The 20434-nt window shown below is 43.9% G+C and overlaps 1 protein-coding gene across 3 annotated transcripts in view; it reads right to left on the bottom strand.

Moving 5' to 3' along the window:
- Positions 1-1120: 1120 nt before the first annotated feature.
- Positions 1121-20434, bottom strand: part of LOC126236971 (DNA repair protein REV1) — a 146776-nt gene continuing 127462 nt past the window's right edge. For all 3 annotated transcript variants that reach the window (XM_049946678.1, XM_049946680.1, XM_049946679.1), the window contains one exon: positions 1121-1363. In XM_049946678.1, coding sequence (XP_049802635.1) covers positions 1201-1363 — 163 coding nt within the window. In that variant the 3' untranslated portion in view covers positions 1121-1200. The remainder of the gene's footprint in view (positions 1364-20434) is intronic.

Genomic DNA, 20434 nt, shown 5'->3' with positions numbered 1-20434 from the left:
ATTTGAAATTCTTAGTTCCAAAGAAGGGAAGAAATATTAGGTTTTAATCTCTCATTAATGATGATCCCATGTATTTGTTTTGATGTCAGCATTTGAAAATAGCTTACTCAATCATTTTTAAGATTTTATTTCTGACCTTTTTCTGCCTATTTGGTTGTCCAAATCCTTCATATTTTTCTCATTTTTATTCTACAAAAACCTTTCCTTCACCCCCCCCCCCCCCCCCTTTCCAAACAATAGTTGTTTAGATGTGTTTGATGACACTATAAACATCAAGAATCTTGTTGAGGTATTATGCTATGAAATGTAAGTTTTCTTCTCTTTTAGTAAATTCCACATATATCACTGGTACATGGGATAAACTGGACAAGAAAAGTGATGATTAAACTAGCAGCAAATTTCATCCAACTTTGAGAATGATTGTTTACTACAATGAATATGAATTGTATTGGTTCACAGCCATTGTAAAATTCTTGAAGGAAGTCCTTTTCCTGCATAGGTTGTTCTTTTATTTTGAAATAAACACTTTACCTCATTATTTGGTAATTTCACCCCATTGGGTAATATCAATAAAAACTGTTATGCTTACACCATGTTATATTCCACACATCCGTGGGGAAGGGGGAAGCAACACATGATAGTGCTTCTCATTAGAATTTCGCCTAACCGTAGTGGGTGCAAGCACAACTATCCAAAATACAAAGTCCATATGTACAATTGAAAAAAGTGCCAACTTAAAATGTGATACTATAACTACTGAAACGGAAACACAAGAGACATGGTCTGCATCTTCAAATCATTACATAATATTTATTTCAAAATGAAAGAACAACCTATATAGGAAAATAACTTCCTTTACAAAAGTATAATTTTGTAAATAGATTAGTCTTTTTGTTAGCAGGCTTTTGTAGCAATCTGTCATAAATGGTAAAAATTTTGAATTTTTATGTCAGGTCATACTCTTCAATGTGAAAGATTTTATCATCAGGTTGGATGATCCATTTTTAAAATAAAGCAACGAACAGAGTACTGCTTCAATTGGTAGTTACTGAGTTTTTGTATAAAAAATGAGCCACCAAATTCTATTTAAAAGAGATTATCTTTATTTAAAACAGAGGGTGAAAATAAGCATTCAGACTAGGACATTGACACATATTGGATGGATCCACCTCCTCCTACCCCCACCCCCTCGCACTGACATTAAGACAGGTTATTACTTTTGTTTGTGCATCCATCTTCACACAAAAAATCCTTTGGTAATTTCAGTTTCACTTTGTATATTTCTATTATTACTTTCTGCACGCCTTTTAGAATACCAAGATAGGCATTTTGCCACATGCAATTCTTTTTCCTGGATACGCACCTGAAAAGAAAGATAAACACCATATCAATGTGAATAAAAGTCTTCTCAAAATCAAAGTTCTTAAAATTATATGCTTGTTTGGACTGTAGCTTGGGCAACACTCTTATGCAGTGACCTATTTGGACAATTCTCAAGTAACCACCTGCTAGTGAATCTTCCCTACTTTCTAAATGCACACAAGGGCTATTCTGTCTTGAGTAAGAACACTGCCTGTAAAATGCAATTCTATGAGGTCAAGTTCTGACTGGCTACATAGTTTTAACCTGTAAAGCAGTTTCAATATGAATATTGTTTGAAACTCTATCAATAGTATTTTCATTTTCAAAACTTAACAACCTGTCAAAGATTGGAAAGCAAAGGGCACATGACAGTGCACTTATTATCACACATCTAAATCGGTATGCATGCAACAAGTTAATGTACAGCATATGTTCCAAAATTCCACACACACAAATGGGATTTTTCTGGAGTTCATACCTCGGCATGAGCAACTTACAGTTACGAGAGCTCTTGGGAGTGAGATGTGAGCTGCATGTTCAAATGAGTGCGAATATGTTTGCATGGGAAAGTTTTTAAAGGTGTTGAGGAAGCCAGAATGATGCAGCTGGTACTCAATTTTTCTGTCAGCCCTTTAAATGGGAGCATTTTTCCACTAGTAAATACTGCATTTAAAAATGTGCAGATAAAAATGGTCTGAACATCAAATCATAACTGCCCCACAATCTCTTCTTAGTCTCCTCAACTTGACAAAGATTTACCTCACGTGATCACCATTTCAATCGGCACAATGGTGGAATGGACCCAGCACTGGCCTTGTGGATCATCAATGACAATATCAATCCTTGGCATTCCCTTTGACCACAAATTTGCAGGCTAATGCACTTTCCATATGGTTTGTAACATTGGGGGAAGTGGGTCTGTTCTTATAAACTGCAGATTTACTGTTACCATTAACTGAAGTGAGTAAGGTTACATAGTTAGTATGTCTATATCTACATGATTACTATTTGGTGCACAATTAAGTGCCTTGGAGATGGTTCATAGAACCACCTTCAAGTATTTCCCTACCATTCCAGTCTTGAACAGCATTCGGGAAAAATGAGCACTTAAATCTCTCTGTGGTAGCTCTTATTTCATGACAGTGAACATTTCTCCCTACATTGATAGGCACTAACAGAATATTTTCACATTTGGAAGAGAGAGTTCGTTATTGATATTTCATGAGAAGATCCTGCTGGGAAAAAATAACACACTTCTGTTTTAATGATACACAAATTGGGGTGGCAATCATAGTTGTGGTACATTCTCCCCTTTTTCACAATAATATAAAACAAGCTGTCCTTTTGAGCTTTTTCGATGTCCTTCATCAATCCTAGCAGATGCAGATCCCATACCATACATCAACACTCCAAAAGAGGGTAGACAAGTGTAGTGCAGCTGTCTCTTTAGTAGAACTGATGCATTCTTTAGTTGTTCTGCCAATAAAATGCAGTCTTTGGTTTGCTTTCCCCATACCATTATCTACGTGAGCATTACAGTTTAAGTTATTTGTAACTGTAAGCCGCAAATATTTAGTTAAACTGATGGCCGTAAGATTTGTGTAACCGAAACTTAGGACGAATTCACACTTTTCATTATATAGAGTCTACTGCCACTTTTTCACCGTATCTTCTCTCAATCATTTTGCAATTGGTTTTGACTGTAAATGACAGCATCATCTACAAACAGTCTGAGTGCTACTCCAGTTGTCTCCTAACTCGTTCATATAGACCAGGAACATCAGAGGGCCTACAACAGTTCCTTGGGGGTCCCAAAATATTACTTCTGTTTTACTCAATGACTTTCTGTCAATTACTATGAACTACGCCTTTTTTGACAGATAATCATGAATCCAGTAACACAACTGAAATAATACTCCATATGCAAACAATCTGATTTGAAGTCACTTGTGAGTTATGGTGTCAAAAGCCTTCTGGAAGTCTAAAAATATGAAAACAATCTGAGATCCCCTGTCGATAGCACTCATTTTCTGAATCCGTGTGGACAATCTGTCAACAAATAATTTTCTTCGAGGTAATTCACAATATTTTAACACTTAATGTGTTGCAGAATTCTGCTGCAAATCAGAATTAATGATTTGGGTCTGTAATTCAGCAGATTACTTCTATTTTCTTTATTGAGTACTGGTGTGACCTGTGCAACTTTTCAGTCTTTAGGTATGGACCTTTTTCCGAGCGAGCGGTTGTATTTGATGGTTAAGTATGGAGCTATTGTATCAGTGTACTCTGAAACGAACCAAACTGGTATACTATCTGGAGTGGAGGCCCTCATCTTTACTAAGTGATTTAAGCTGCTTCACTACCTTGAGGTTGCCCTTGATTCAAATTTTTGAAAACCATGTTTAGTAACTCTGCATGAGTAGCACAGCCATCGGTAACATTACCATGGCTATTGCACAGTGAATATATTGACTGTCTTGCCACTGGTGTACTTTACATACAAGATTTCAAGAGATGAATTTTGTTTAGAAAACTATCATAAAGCACCTTGCATTGAAGTCCGCATTGGGTTTTGAGCTTCAGTAAAACGTCACCTATCTTGGAGATTTTTTCATTCTTTTAATATTGGTAAGCTTTTCTCGTTGTTTCCACAACAGCGTTCTGACCTGTTTCATGTACCATGTGGGATTAGTACCATCTATTATTTCTTTATTTGGTATATATCTCTCGAAGGCCGTCAACCCTTCCATAGTCAGATTGGAGACTGTCTCTTAGGAAGGCATCATGTGAATTTTTATCTGCTTTTTTAAACAGATATATTTTGCATTTATTTTTGATACATTTAGATGTTAAGCTATTCAATCCTGCTACAATGACCATGTGGTCATTAATCACTGTATCCATCATGATGCTTCCTCTTTGCTCAGGATTATTTGTTGCAAAGAGGTCAAGTAGTTTTCGCAACCGTTTACACTAAAAGTTCGCTCCAGACCTAATCATTCAAAATAATTTTCAGAGAAAGCATTCAGTACAATGTTGGATGGCATTTCATGTGTACCGCCGATTTTAAACATGTATTTTTGGTAATATATTGAGGGTAGATCAAAATAATCACCAACTACAACTGTATGAGTAGGGTGCCTATTTGAAATGAGACTCAAGCGTTCAAAAAACTTTTCAGCAACTATATCAACTAAGTCGGGGATCAGTAAAAGGAAATAGTTATTAATGTATTCCTGTTGTCAAGTATAACTTCTACCCATACTAACTCACAGGAACTATCTACTTCAATTTCACTACAAGTTAGACTACTACCACCACACACCACCAACCGTATTTCATCTATTGGTCCTGAACAACCTTCTTAACTCCGGCTTTAGCCAGCTTTCAGTACCTGTAACGATTTGTACTTCAGTGCTTTCTTTTGGCACCTGAAACTCAAATATGGGAGCATAATTTTTTTTTTGAGAACTTGTACCTTTCTTGAAAAATGCAAATTTCTTCATTTGCAATCTATTTGGATAAACTCCATATTAGAATTCAACTCTATAAAGTCAAGGAATATTCAGATTAAACTGATGTATCTCAAATCCTTCATTTGTTCAAGACAGTTTAAGAACAGTAATATCACAGTATCTTCCCATGCTCTAGAGACTGTCTTATAATGTGAAAGAGATGTTTATGACTTGAACACATTTATGTTCCATGCTGAATTTTAATTATCACCACCACAAGAAGAAAATGCAGTTTATCATATTTGTATTTTCTCATTAACTGTGTATGTAGCAGCATGATTCTGTGGGTACTTTTGAACTTAAAGTACCATATTTAAAATTTCAGTTCTTCCAAAAGTTTATACACACCAGGCTGTGTTTGACATGTGTTTGGTGTTGCTTTACAAATCTAAAAAAAAAAAAATATTTTATGGCACCTGTCTCATATTCTGTTGCTTTGGCCACCTGTGATCCTATAGTCTTCTGAATAGAAAAATGAAAACACTCATTGCATTGAAGGGTGTAGTAGCCACCAGAAAGATCGCAGGAGGCGCACATTGGCACAGCGCGTCACGGACGGTAGTTGCCGCAAGTAGAGTCCCGTCCACCAGAGGGCACGCGAGAATTCGGACGCGACCTCTGCTGGCGTAAAAACAAGAACAACAACAACAACTCCGGCAGCACGGGCCGTGCCCAGTCTGTTAACATCGGGAATGCCTAGGACACAGTCCCAGACTACGCTAAGTGAAGTGCGACGTAACGTGAACAGTGTTACTACACAATTGGCGACGAGTAGGGTCGTTCTTTCGCGTGTTGCGTCGTCGTTCCGGTTTCGCAGCTTCTCCACGGCATGGAGGATTTGGTGCGGGTTTTGGTGGTGCAGCAGACGGAGCTCATGGCCACCATGAAACAAGTGCTTCCGGCGTTGCTCTCCACGCCGTCTGCTCCGGCGCAGTTCCCTCCTCCCTTTCCCCCGTATGACGAGACGGCGGAGGATTGGGACGCATATGAACATCGCCTTCGGCAGCATTTCCAGGCGTTTCATGTTGCCGATGCGGAGGTATGTTGTGCTCTCTTCTTGTCTTGGATATCTCCCTCGCTGTATCAAGTTTTGCGGCAGCTAGCGCCGTTGCAGGAACCCTCGTCCTTGTCTTGACGCATTGTGTTCATTGCTGTCTTCATATTATCGCCGCCGCACGCATGTTGTGGCGGCTAGGGTCGAGTTCTATCAATGCAAGAAACAGCCCCATCAGTCTTACCGGTCTTAGTCGCAAGTGTCATTTTGTCACGGAGCAGTCGCGAGAGTCGTATGCCCACGTTATGGTACGCGACGTCATTGTTCGTTCGGCCCCTGATAGGGATGTCTGGCAACGGGCCCTGCAGTTAGAAGACCCTTCCCTCGAGGAAGTCCTGTCCATTGCTCAATCGTATGAAGTCTCTCACGCAGCAGGTCAACAGCTGGAAGCGTGGTGCGACATCGCGGAGGTTCAGGGCGGCGTAGAGATGGGGGATCCGCTCCTGAACTGATTCATAGAGTTGAATCTTTCAAAGGAGTGAACAATCAGTGATTCAGAAAAAAAGAATGGTAGCTCCAAACGTTTCCCACGGCAGATAGAGAGAGAGAGAGAGAGAGAGAGAGAGAGAGAGAGAGAGAGAGAGAGAGAGAGAGAGAGAGAGCATATCAGCGGGGCCTCTGCTGGTCAGAGCACACTGCACGCCACACAACACAGCCAGCGCCGGCCTCTGCCCTGCTTCTACCTTGGCTGCCTGCATTATGCAGTGCCCCATTGGATTTTGTGTTTCACATATGCCGTGCCATGCCGTGCCGTCTCTGTGCTTCATCTGCCGCGTGCAGTGTCTGGCGCAGCTTAACTTAGCATCGCACTCTGTCGGCGATCGTTTCAGTCGCACGTCCTGCCCTCTGGGCAGTTGATGCGAGCAACAGGACAGAGAGCCTCCTAGCGGAGAACATAAGAACTACTTGCAACAACCTGCTCGCAAGAGAACAGACGATTTGTCTCGGAGCGGGTGACTGGTGGCCGTTCACCGCTCCCCCCACCCTCGGAACTCGCCCGCTCAACGCTCATCCCACCGTTCTCGACTCTAGCCAGAGCGTTGAGCAAAGCAACTCAGGTGTCACTCTGGTCTCTGCGGTCTTAACTCATGCAGTAATACAGCTCGCGGCTCGACCTGCTTGACTCAGCGCCTCTGCATAGGAGTTCGTCTCTACTGGATATTGTTCTTCGTAGTAATACCGCTATGTATATTACATTATTATGTTATGTATACATCATTTGTTTTTATTTTATTTTTATTTGTTTAAACTGATCAGATTAGGTTCCTGACGACTCCTCTTACTATAGGATTTTTATTATGGACACTCGAATTTACGCTTTAATTACGAGCGAACCGATAAATGCATCGCAAAATGTGATACACCAATATTTTCCTTGTTTTATTCTGCGTAAGGCTATATGCAGCACTTTAATCTTACAGTCAAATTTATATATATATATTTTTTTTCTTATTCTGGTACGGATTTTGCGATTTTAGGCGTCTTCGGAAGGAAACGTTCACTTTAAAAATATATGGCTCGCGATGTATTTGTACGAGGTTAATGAAATTTTAATACATTATAGCCAAATATATTGTTAATGTAAATCCCAAGTTACAACATTTTCCAATCACCCATAAAACCACGATAGTGCAAAATAAATCAATAATCAAAAACTTTGTCATATCGTGGAAATTTCAATAAACAATACAAAATTCTTACTCATTATCTGTGTTACTTCAAAATAGGATCAAATAAGATCAAAATACAGGTATAGTACTGGAATAAACCAAGTTTAAAGGGCAATGTGCCTTCCATTTATTTTCTATTGTGAATGAGTGGTGAGTCATGAAAAAGAGCTAGTTCATTTCAGGGAGTGAACAGTTCTGATCCGATCTCTGAAAAGAACAGTTTTGCCCATCTCTAGGGCGGCGCGGCCGCGTCCACTGTGTCCGGGGTCGACGACGTGCGAGTGGTACAATCCGGCCGTTACGGCTGCTCCCGCACGGCGCGTAAACAGAATTCCGGCCACCGGCCCGTTGCCGTCCTGTGCGTCGTGCTATATACATCATGATCGGTCAGAGTGCCCCCAGCGTTGGGCCGTTTGTCGCAAATGTAATAAAAAAGGCCACATTGCTAAAGTTTGCCGCTCAGCCTCAAAAGCATCGAAGGAAGCAAGTACAGAGGACATGGACGTTGACATTCAGGAAGTTTCATCGGGCCAGGCTCCCGACCCATCGGCACGCAAACTCTTTATCGAGGTGTCGGTTCGGTCACGCCGGTTACAACTGCAAGTCGATACGGGTGCGGCAGTTTCGTTGTTGAATGCATAAACTTATTCCGACCTTGGATCGCCCCCGTTGGCGCCAGTTTACCGGCGTCTACGCGGTTATGGTAAACAGTTCATTCCCCTACTGGGTCAATTCACTACCGACGTGACTTACAAATCAGTCACTTGGCCTATTACTTTTATTGTCAGTGACGCGAGCTCCGCTAACCTTTTTGGCCTGGATGCCTTTCAAGCTTTCGGTTTTTCTATCGCTGACACCATACAGTTGGTCTCCGAAGACGTTCCCTATCACTCATTGGAATCTTTGATCTCAGACTTTCAGATATTTTTGAGGGGGGCCTGGGGCGTGTTTCCGATTTTGAAGCTCACTTAACGTTGAATGCGTCGGCTCGCCCGCGTTTTCTACGTGCGAGGCAGATCCCCTTGGCTCTCCGCCCTCAGGTAAAGGAAGAGCTCGACCGGCTGACAGCCCTAGGGGTCGTTCTTCCCGTTTCTTCCAGTGAGTGGGCTTCGCCCCTCGTTATTGTCAAGAAGCCCTCGGGAAAATTACGTCTTTGTGGCGATTTCAAGGCCACCATTAATTCCCAATTGGTGGTGGACACCTATACTTTGCCTCGTGCTGATGAATTGTTCTCTGCCGTGGCGGGAGGCCAATATTTTTCGAAAATCGATCTGTCGGAGGCTTATCATCAGATACCACTTGATGAGGACTCCAAACGGCTGGCGGTAGTCAACACCCCGTTTGGCCTTTACCAATACCAGCGGTTGGCCTTTGGAATATCCAGTGCCCCGGCGATATTCCAGCGTTATCCTGAGCATGTCACGTCGACAATCCCTCATTGTATTAATTACCTGCATGACATAATTGTCACAGGCTGCAGCACGAAGTAACACTTGCACAACCTTCGCACCCTTTTTCTCAAATTCAGGTCTGTGGGCTTGCGTTGCAACCTGCATAAGTCAACCTTCTTCCAACCGTCCATTGAGTATGTGGGCTACACCATATCTCGGCATGGCATCCAGCCACTAGGAAGTTTGGCCCAAGGTATCATCAACCTTCCTCGGCCCACTTTGCTGAAAGAGTTACAAGCTTTTTTAGGCAAGATAGCCTATTACCACCGGTTCATTCCCAGGGCTTCCACTATAGCCCACCCCCTGTACTGCCTTCTGCACAAGGGTGTTCCTTTTGATTGGTCGCCTGCATGCGAGCAAGCGTTCGCCTTGTTGAAGGGCCTCCTCACGTCAGCCCCTTGTTTGGCTACTTTTGATCCCCATAAGCCATTGGTCTTGGCTACAGATGCTTCGCAGTATGGGGTGGGGGCGGTCCTGGCCCATCGCAACGCAGATGGTTCCGAGCAACCACTGGCGTTTGCGTCGAAAACGCTTAGTCCCGCGCAAGCCCATTACTCCCAGGTGGAAAAAGAGGCTTTGGCCATTGTATACGCTGTTACCAAGTTTCACCCTTTCTTGTATGGCACGAAGTTTCAGTTAATCACTGACCATAAGCCTTTAATATCGTTATTTGGCCCCGCCTCTCAGATTCCGGATAGGGCGGCCCACAGACTACAGCGCTGGGCCTTGTTCCTCTCTAAGTACCATTATGACATTCATTTTCGCCCTACAGGACAGCATGCCAACGCCGACGCTCTTTCCCGTCTTCCGGTGGGCCCAGATCCTACGTTCGATCGAGAGGAGATTATGTGTTTTCATTTGGATGTGGCGTCCCGCCAAGCGGTTGATGGCTTTCCGATCACTAGTTCTCGAGTCGCCCGGGAAACGGCGGCTGACCCGGTTTTCCGGCAAGTCGTTTGCCTCATTCAGCTGGGGTGGTCATCCCGCCCTCCGGGCCGGGCCTCGGACCCTCTTCGTAATTATTTTCTTCTGCGAGACCGCCTCTCAGTCTTGGAAGGAGTTCTCCTTCTGGCTACCGATGATACAGCTCCTCGCGTGGTTGTTCCTGCAGGTTTACGCAGGGAGGTCCTCACGTTATTACATGCAGGGCACTGGGGTGTTTCCCGTACTAAAACTTTGGCTCGCAGACATGTGTACTGGCCCGGTATTGACAGAGAAATTGAGCACTTGATGGCCGCCTGTTCCCAGTGTGCGAGCCAACAAGCATCTCCCAGGGCAGCGTTCTCTTCATGGCCGCCGGCAACCCAAGCATGGGAACGTGTTCACATCGATTTTGCGGGCCCGTTTCTCAATGGCTTTTGGCTCATTGTCATTGATGCTTATTCCCGATTCCCATATGTGGTTCGCTGCTCCTCAACCACTTCAGAAGTTGCAATCCAGGCACTAGCAAAAATCTTTTCTGTGGAAGGTCTGCCAATCACCCTGGTCTCGGACAATGGACCGCAGTTTATTTCGCAGACCTTCCAGGATTTTTGTAGGCGCTTTGGTATTCTGCACGTTTGCTCTCCCCCCTTCCATCCACAATCGAATGGGGAAGCCGAGCGCATGGTGCCCACATTTAAGACGCAGATGAAAAAGTATGTGCACGAATTTCCTGCAGAGGAAGCATTGACGTTTTTCTTGACGGCATACCGGACCACACCAATGAGAGAACGCAGCCCCGCCGAGCTCCTCCATGGGCATCAACCTAGGACTCTGCTGCACCTCCTCCGGCCTGGTCCTCGCCAGTCTTCACAAAACGGAGTACCTGGCTTTCCACTGGGTACGTCGGTCTGGGCCCATGGGTTTGGTCGCAATCCACGTTGGATACCGGCGGTGGTCCTGCGCCGAAATGGCCGCCGGCTCTATACCTTGCAGGCGGGGGATCGGGTGGTCCGTCCTCACCAAAATCAGCTACGTCCACGTTCGGGCACCCACCCTCCGACCTCTCGGACACCGGCTTCCCCATTGCCGGCACCTGTATTGGTTTCACAGGGGACGTTACCTCCTCTCCCCGCTGTGACTCTGCTGCACTGCAATGGTTCTCCGCCTTGGCAGCCTCCAGTAGCTCCAGCACCGGCATTGCCATCATTCGAGATGCCCCAGCGAGAGCCGGCCCCCCTAGTGGGCCCGGTTTCTCAGGGGGCTAGTTCACCTGTGGTCGTCCCTTCCCCTTCGTCCCCACCACTGGGTCTTGCCCCTCCTGAGGTGGAACAGGATCCGGAGTTCGACAGCTTGTCGCCCGTTCTGTCCCGGGCTCCGGTTGTGGGATGACGGGGGCCTCTTCGTGTGGGTCACTTCCAGCCGTATTCGAAGGTTCCGGCTCGAGGGTTGGCAGATCCCCTCGACTCCGGCCATCCAATGGATGTGGAGGTCATCGCTCCTGCCCGACACTCCACCTTCCGACGCAGTGGATCACAGTGGCTTCACCCCCCGAAGGAGGAGTGTAGTAGCCACCAGAAAGATCGCGGGAGGCGCACATTGGCACGGCGCGTCACGGATGGTAGTTGCCGCAAGTAGAGTCCCGTCCACCAGAGGGCACGTGAGAATTCGGACGCGACCTCTGCTGGCGTAACAACAACAACTCCGGCAGCACGGGCCGTGCCCAGTCTGTTAACATCGGGAATGCCTAGGACACAGTCCCGGACTACGCTAAGTGAAGTGCGACGTAACGTGAACAGTGTTACTACAAAGGGTGAAGCAAAACTGGCAGATGAAAATATAGTAAGAATACAAGTAACTTATCAGATCTCTGAAATTATTAATAATGGCATTGCATATTTTGTTTCTAATAAAATAAGACCATTTTTATCAGATTTGACTTGGCTGATGAGTTTTTTAAGACAGGGTCCTCACAGTGGCATGAAAATGAAGAAATCATTAACAATCCACACATAGTTATTTAACTGAAAATAATAAATTCTAAGAAATTGTTTACAAAAAATGAGAAACAGAAACAGTACGTACTTCAGGATGTATCTGTATTGCCATAAGTTTTCAGACCATAGAGAGACAGATTTTATCAAAAAAAAATTTTTTTTTTTTAAAGAGAATGTTATTTTCTCACCAAATTTGCCTCCCAGATGTTACAGTAGCTTCACATAATTTATCATCAAAGTTAATACAGTAGAATGAATGATTAAGTAGAAACCAATAAAGTTATTCGTTAATCAGCTACTTTTGTAGGATATTTATTGAGATAAAGATTTTTACATGTTCAGAATGAATTTTTCACTCTGCAGCAGACTGTGCACTGGTATGAAAATTCCTGGCAAATTAAAACTGTGAGCCAGACTGGGACTCGAACTCAGGATCTTTACCTTTTTCGGGCAAGTCCACTACTGACTGAGCTACAGACAAGGAAATCATAGAAACTTAACCCGTATAGTGTATTAATACTAAACTATCAACAACTTTTATCATTTTGAGCTCCACAGTTGATCGATGCTAAAACTAACAATCAATGAGAACCACCACAGCTGTACTGGTTCATATTTATTGTGTCGCAGCCAATTTTGTTCGTTAGACCATGATTTAAGGTGTTTATCTATAACATTAGAGACATCTTCATTTCCACACTTTGCCTGTAATGTTACAAAAGGCAACTGGACCTGATAAATACGTTAGTTTGGGAATTTTTGGATGCTTACAAAAGTATATTTTCATAAGTTACTGGTATGAGTGTTTTGGATATGTCATTTATTTCGTAGCAAATTACTGTTTGTGGTTCACAGTGCAGCCAAACAATAACTCAACCCTGAATTTCACTGTATATCAATACAAACAAACGTGCATTTTTGAGACTTTTCTTTGCATAATCTACGAGCAACTTGTAGCAAATCAGTTACTGCACAAGATTTTCTAACTAACATATTGTGTTACATCTAGTTTTCCATTAAAAGAGGAGCTGCCCTATATGTTATCTGCTTTTATTGCAAATTAACTCTGTTTTCGAGTTTGCTAACAACTATAATTAAAATAAACATTTAGTACACTACTAATTTTTCCTATATGTTTTTGTGTTGCCTTAATAGAAATTTCAGTTTGTGTACCTGATTTAGTTCTTATAGGGAATTGGCAACTTTTTAGCTCAACAGATTAAAAGACAATCAGTGGACTTAATTTGAAGTTATGTTTTCAGTGCCTTGTAATACATTGCACCAGCCGAAATGCAGCCCACTGTGTATGCTGTTCTCAAACATTGGATAAGTTGGTTGATGTTCGTAAGCAGCTGGAAATTGCCCTGATTTGACTACTGTCAAAAAATTGGCAGTGCCTGCAAATCACTGTGTTGGAAAAGCTCCCATGAGTCGTGTACATGTGACACCTGCAGAAAAAGTACCTCAAGTACCATCCTCTCCTGTGGATCCTGTCTCCTCTGCAGAAAGCACACGATTTGTCATTACCCATCCAGTTGACTGAGACTGGCATGTCGATGGTAAATCTGGGCATCCAGTACAGGATGGATGGCGACTCAAGGTGTTGTACCACTCCCCTTAATCAACAAGTCTGATGTGCTACCTTTCACTGAAACAGCCAATGGGACTCACTTCACCTGTTTTGGAGAAACCTGTTTTGCCCGGTGTCAGGAGGGGGCAAAAGCAAAAGGGTAGGTGTCTGTTAATTGTCGGCAATTCAAATGTACAGCAAATGATCTCTTAGGGAAAAGGCAGTAATGGACAGGAAAGAACACCAGATGCACTCTGTATGTATGCTTGGGGTCCTCATTCAACATGTTGAAGAGGCTACTCCAGCAGCCACTGAGGGAACAGGGTGCAACCAACTGCAGATTGTGGTGCATGTTGGAACAAACTATGGCTGTCATCTGGGCTCTGAGCTCATTCTTGGGTCATACCAGTGACAGAGAGAAGGTTGAAAAGATTTGCCTTGTGCATGGAGTTCCAACAAATCTCACAATTTGCAACATTGTCCCCAGAACTGATCTTGGCCCTTTGGTTCTGAGTTGAGTGGAAGGACTGAACCAGAAACTTCATATGTTTTGTGACAAGCTAGGCTGCGACTTCCTGAACTTTCGCCATAGTGTTGAGAACTGTAGGGTCCCCCGAAATAGCTCAGGTGTGCACTACCCATCAGAGGCTGCTACACAGGTACCTGACTGTATGTGGGGTTTGCAAAAGCGTTTTTTTTTTAGATTAGGCAACTCTCCATCCAATCCAGATAACGATAGCTTTAGGAAATCCAGAAGTATCAGTGTAAGATCGGAAGAAATACCTCCAACAAATGAGAGTATTAAAATCCTAGTGGTAAACTGCGAAAGCATTAATGACAAAGTGCTAGAATTTGAAGTGCTTATGAAAAAAACAGTGCAGCTTGCATAGTACTAGGTACACGAAGCTGGATAGAACCAGAAATTAGCAGCAGTGAGATTTTTGCAGAAAAGTGAAGTTTATATCGAAAGGCTAGGCTAACGGGAAATGAAGGTGGGGTATTTGTCACAATAGACATGAAACTCAAATCCACTGAGATAGAAAATGAAGCTGCATGTGAGACTGTTTAGGCAAGACTAGGTATCAGGGGTGGGCATAAAGAGGTAATTGTATCATTCTATTGCCCACGATACTCTTCTTGTGATGTAACAGAAAACTTTAGAGAAAACCTCAGTTCATAAGCATGCAAGTTCCTCAATCATACTGTAATCAATGGTGGAGACTTTAGTCATCCAACAATTGGGAAAATTACAGTTTTGTTTGTAGTTGGCGTGATAAGACATCTTGTGAAACTTGACTAAATCCCTTCTCTGAACGGATAGTCAGGAACCCCACTCATGATGGAAATACACTCCTGGAAATTGAAATAAGAACACCGTGAATTCATTGTCCCAGGAAGGGGAAACTTTATTGACACATTCCTGGGGTCAGATACATCACATGATCACACTGACAGAACCACAGGCACATAGACACAGCCAACAGAGCACGCACAATGTCGGCACTAGTACAGTGTATATCCACCTTTCGCAGCAATGCAGGCTGCTATTCTCCCATGGAGACGATCGTAGAGATGCTGGATGTAGTCCTGTGGAACGGCTTGCCATGCCATTTCCACCTGGCACCTCAGTTGGACCAGCGTTCGTGCTGGACGTGCAGACCGCGTGAGACGACGCTTCATCCAGTCCCAAACATGCTCAATGGGGGACAGATCCGGAGATCTTGCTGGCCAGGGTAGTTGACTTACACCTTCTAGAGCACGTTGGGTGGCACGGGATACATGCGGACGTGCATTGTCCTGTTGGAACAGCAAGTTCCCTTGCCGGTCTAGGAATGGTAGAACGATGGGTTCGATGACGGTTTGGATGTACCGTGCACTATTCAGTGTCCCCTCGACGATCACCAGTGGTGTACGGCCAGTGTAGGAGATCGCTCCCCACACCATGATGCCGGGTGTTGGCCCTGTGTGCCTCGGTGGTATGCAGTCCTGATTGTGGCGCTCACCTGCACGGCGCCAAACACGCATACGACCATCATTGGCACCAAGGCAGAAGCGACTCTCATCGCTGAAGACGACACGTCTCCATTCGTCCCTCCATTCACGCCTGTCGCGACACCACTGGAGGCGGGCTGCACGATGTTGGGGCGTGAGCGGAAGACGGCCTAACGGTGTGCGGGACCGTAGCCCAGCTTCATGGAGACGGTTGCGAATGGTCCTCGCCGATACCCCAGGAGCAACAGTGTCCCTAATTTGCTGGGAAGTGGCGGTGCGGTCCCCTACGGCACTGCGTAGGATCCTACGGTCTTGGCGTGCATCCGCGCGTCGCTGCGGTCCGGTCCCAGGTCGACGGGCACGTGCACCTTCCGCCGACCACTGGCGACAACATTGATGTACTGTGGAGACCTCACGCCCCACGTGTTGAGCAATTCGGCGGTACGTCCACCCGGCCTCCCGCATGCCCACTATACGCCCTCGCTCAAAGTCCGTCAACTGCACATACGGTTCACGTCCACGCTGTCGCGGCATGCTACCAGTGTTAAAGACTGCGATGGAGCTCCGTATGCCACGGCAAACTGGCCGACACTGACGGCGGCGGTGCACAAATGCTGCGCAGCTAGCGCCATTCGACGGCCAACACCACGGTTCCTGGTGTGTCCGCTGTGCCGTGCATGTGATCATTGCTTGTACAGCCCTCTCGCAGTGTCCGGAGCAAGTATGGTGGGTCTGACACACCGGTGTCAATGTGTTCTTTTTTCCATTTCCAGGAGTGTATATTGGATCTATTGGCAACAAAAAGACCTGACCTCTTTCAGGATGTCCACATTGAAAATGGTATCAGTGACAATGACACAGTTCTGGCAACAATGATTACCAAAGTACAAGGGACAACTGAATCAAGCAGAAAGATATACATATTCAGTAAACTAGATAAAAATCAGCAGTGTCGTATCTCAATGAGAAACTTGAAACTTTCAGCACGGGACAGGAACATGTAGAGGAACTATGGCTCAAGTTTAAAGAAATACTTGATCATACACTAGATAGATATGTACCCAGCAGAACAGTTCATAATCAGAGGCACCCTCCGTGGTATACAGTCACTGTAAACAAACTTCTGTAGAAACAGATATTAGTGCATAAAAAGTGTAAACAAAGCAGAGAGAGAGAGAGATGCTGAATGAAACGCGTTTGGCCATCAAGAGAGCAATGTGCGATGCCTTCAGTGGCTACTTTAGCAAAATATTGTGCAATAATCTTTTACAGAACCCGAAGAAATTCTGCTCATATGAAAAGGCTGTTAGTGGCACCAAAGTTAGTGTCCATTCCAAAGTGACAGAGAGGAACTGAAATTGATGGTACCAAACAAAAGCTGAAATGCTTTACTCCATTTTCAAATGTACCATTACAAAGGAAAACCTAGGAAAATTGCTCCAATTTAATCCTCGTATCACTGAGACAATGAATGAAATGGGTATTTGTAACAATGGTGTTGAGAAACAGCTGAAATTGTTAAAATTGAACAAAGCTCAAGACCCTGATGGAATCCATGTCAGACTCTATGCTGAGTTATCCCCTCTTTTAATTATAATCTATCACAGATAACCCTAAAAAAAACAAAAAAAAACACAACCATGCCCCGTTCTTAGAAAAAAGCACAGGTCACACCCGCCGAAATGGTTCAAATGGCTCTGAGCACTATGGGACTCAACTGCTGTGGTCATAAGTCCCCTAGAACTTAGAACTACTTCAACCTAACTAACCTAAGGACAGCACACAACACCCAGCCATCACGAGGCAGAGAAAATCCCTGACCCCGCTGGGAATCGAACCCGGGCGTGGGAAGCGAGAACGCTACCGCACGACCACGAGATGCGGGCTCACACCCGCCGAGAAGAAGGGTAGTAGATGTTGTTGTTGTTGTTGTGGTCTTCAGTCCTGAGACTGGTTTGATGCAGCTCTCCATGCTACTCTATCCTGTGCAAGCTTCTTCATCTCCCAGTACCTACTGCAACCTACATCCTTCTGAATCTGCTTAGTGTATTGATCTCTTGGTCTCCCTCTACGATTTTTTCCCTCCACGCTGCCCTCCAATGCTAAATTTGTGATCCCTTGATGCCTCAAAACATGTCCTACCAACCGATCCCTTCTTCTAGTCAAGTTGTGCCACAAACTTCTCTTCTCCCCAATCCTATTCAATACCTCCTCATTAGTTACGTGATCTACCCACCTTATCTTCAGCATTCTTCTGTAGCACCACATTTCGAAAGCTTCTATTCTCCTCTTGTCCAAACTAGTTATCGTCCATGTTTCACTTCCATACATGGCTACACTCCATACAAATACTTTCAGAAACGACTTCCTGACACCTAAATCTATACTCGATGTTAACAAATTTCTCTTCTTGAGAAACGCTTTCCTTGCCATTGCCAGTCTACATTTTATATCCTCTCTACTTCGACCATCATCGGTTATTTTACTCCCTAAATAGCAAAACTCCTTTACTACTTTAAGTGTCTCATTTCCTAATCTAATTCCCTCAGCATCACCCGACTTAATTTGACTACATTCCATTATCCTCGTTTTGCTTTTGTTGATGTTCATCTTATATCCTCCTTTCAAGACACTGTCCATTCCGTTCAACTGCTCTTCCAAGTCCTTTGCTGTCTCTGACAGAATTACAATGTCATCGGCGAACCTCAAACTTTTTATTTCTTCTCCATGAATTTTAATACCTACTCCGAATTTTTCTTTTGTTTCCTTTACTGCTTGCTCAATATACAGATTGAATAACATCGGGGAGAGGCTACAACCCTGTCTCACTCCTTTCCCAACCACTGCTTCCATTTCATGCCCCTCGACTCTTACAACTGCCATCTGGTTTCTGTACAAATTGTAAATAGCCTTTCGCTCCCTGTATTTTACCCCTGCCACCTTCAGAATTTGAAAGAGAGTATTCCAGTTAACATTGTCAAAAGCTTTCTCTAAGTCTACAAATGCTAGAAACGTAATGGCTCTGAGCACTATGGGACTCAACTGCTGAGGTCATTAGTCCCCTAGAACTTAGAACTAGTTAAACCTAACTAACCTAAGGACATCACAAACATCCATGCCCGAGGCAGGATTCGAACCTGCGACCGTAGCGGTCTTGCGGTTCCAGACTGCAGCGCCTTTAACCGCACGGCCCCTTCGGCCGGCACTAGAAACGTAGGTTTGCCTTTTCTTAATCTTTCTTCTAAGATAAGTCGTAAGGTTAGTATTGCCTCACGTGTTCCAACATTTCTACGGAATCCAAACTGATCTTCCCCGAGGTCGGCTTCTACCAGTTTTTCCATTCGTCTGTAAAGAATTCGCGTTAGTATTTTGCAGCTGTGACTTATTAAACTGATAGTTCGGTAATTTTCACATCTGTCAACACCTGCTTTCTTTGGGATTGGAATTATTATATTCTTCTTGAAGTCTGAGGGTATTTCGCCTGTCTCATACATCGTGCTCACCAGATGGTAGAGTTTTGTCATGACTGGCTCTCCCGAGGCCATCAGTAGTTCTAGTGGAATGTTGTCTACTCCCGGGGCCTTGTTTCGACTCAGGTCTTTCAGTGCTCTGTCAAACTCTTCACGCAGTATCTTATCTCCCATTTCGTCTTCATCTACATCCTCTTCCATTTCCATAATATTGTCCTCAAGTACATCTCCCTTGTATAAACCCTCTATATACTCCTTCCACCTTTCTGCCTTCCCTTCTTTGCTTAGAACTGGGTTTCCATCTGAGCTCTTGATATTCATACAAGTGGTTCTCTTCTCTCCAAAGGTCTCTTTAATTTTCCTGTAGGCAGTATCTATCTTACCCCTAGTGAGACAAGCCTCTACATCCTTACATTTGTCCTCTAGCCATCCCTGCTTAGCCATTTTGCACTTTCTGTCGATCTCATTTTTGAGACGTTTGTATTCCTTTTTGCCTGCTTCATTTACTGCATTTTTATATTTTCTCCTTTCATCAATTAAATTCAATATTTCTTCTGTTACCCAAGGATTTCTATTAGCCCTCGTCTTTTTACCTACTTGATCGTCTGCTGCCTTCACCACTTCATCCCTCAGAGCTACCCATTCTTCTTCTACTGTATTTCTTTCCCCCATTCCTGTCAATTGTTCCCTTATGCTCTCCCTGAAACTCTCTACAACCTCTGGTTCTTTCAGTTTATCCAGGTCCCATCTCCTTAAATTCCCACCTTTTTGCAGTTTCTTCAGTTTCAATCTGCAGTTCATAACCAATAGATTGTGGTCAGAATCCACATCTGCCCCAGGAAATGTCTTACAATTTAAAACCTGGTTCCTAAATCTCTGTCTTACCATTATATAATCTATCTGAAACCTGTCAGTATCTCCTGGCTTCTTCCATGTATACAGCCTCCTTTCATGATTCTTGAACCAAGTGTTAGCTATGATTAAGTTATGCTCTGTGCAAAATTCTACAAGGCGGCTTCCTCTTTCATTCCTTCCCCCCAATCCATATTCACCTACTATGTTTCCTTCTCTCCCTTTTCCTACTGACGAATTCCAGTCACCCATGACTATTAAATTTTCGTCTCCCTTCACTACCTTAATAATTTCTTTTATCTCGTCATACATTTCATCTATTTCTTCATCATCTGCAGAGCTAGTTGGCATATAAACTTGTACTACTGTAGTAGGCATGGGCTTTGTGTCTATCTTGGCCACAATAATGCGTTCACTATGCTGTTTGTAGTAGCTAACCCGCACTCCTATTTTTTTATTCATTATTAAACCTACTCCTGCATTACCCCTATTTGATTTTGTATTTATAACCCTGTAATCACCTGACCAAAAGTCTTGTTCCTCCTGCCACCGAACATCACTAATTCCCACTATATCTAAC

This window comes from Schistocerca nitens, chromosome 2 (genome assembly GCF_023898315.1).
Source record: "Schistocerca nitens isolate TAMUIC-IGC-003100 chromosome 2, iqSchNite1.1, whole genome shotgun sequence".
Lineage (NCBI taxonomy): Eukaryota > Metazoa > Arthropoda > Insecta > Orthoptera > Acrididae > Schistocerca > Schistocerca nitens.
This window is presented reverse-complemented; position numbering and strand designations above follow the sequence as displayed.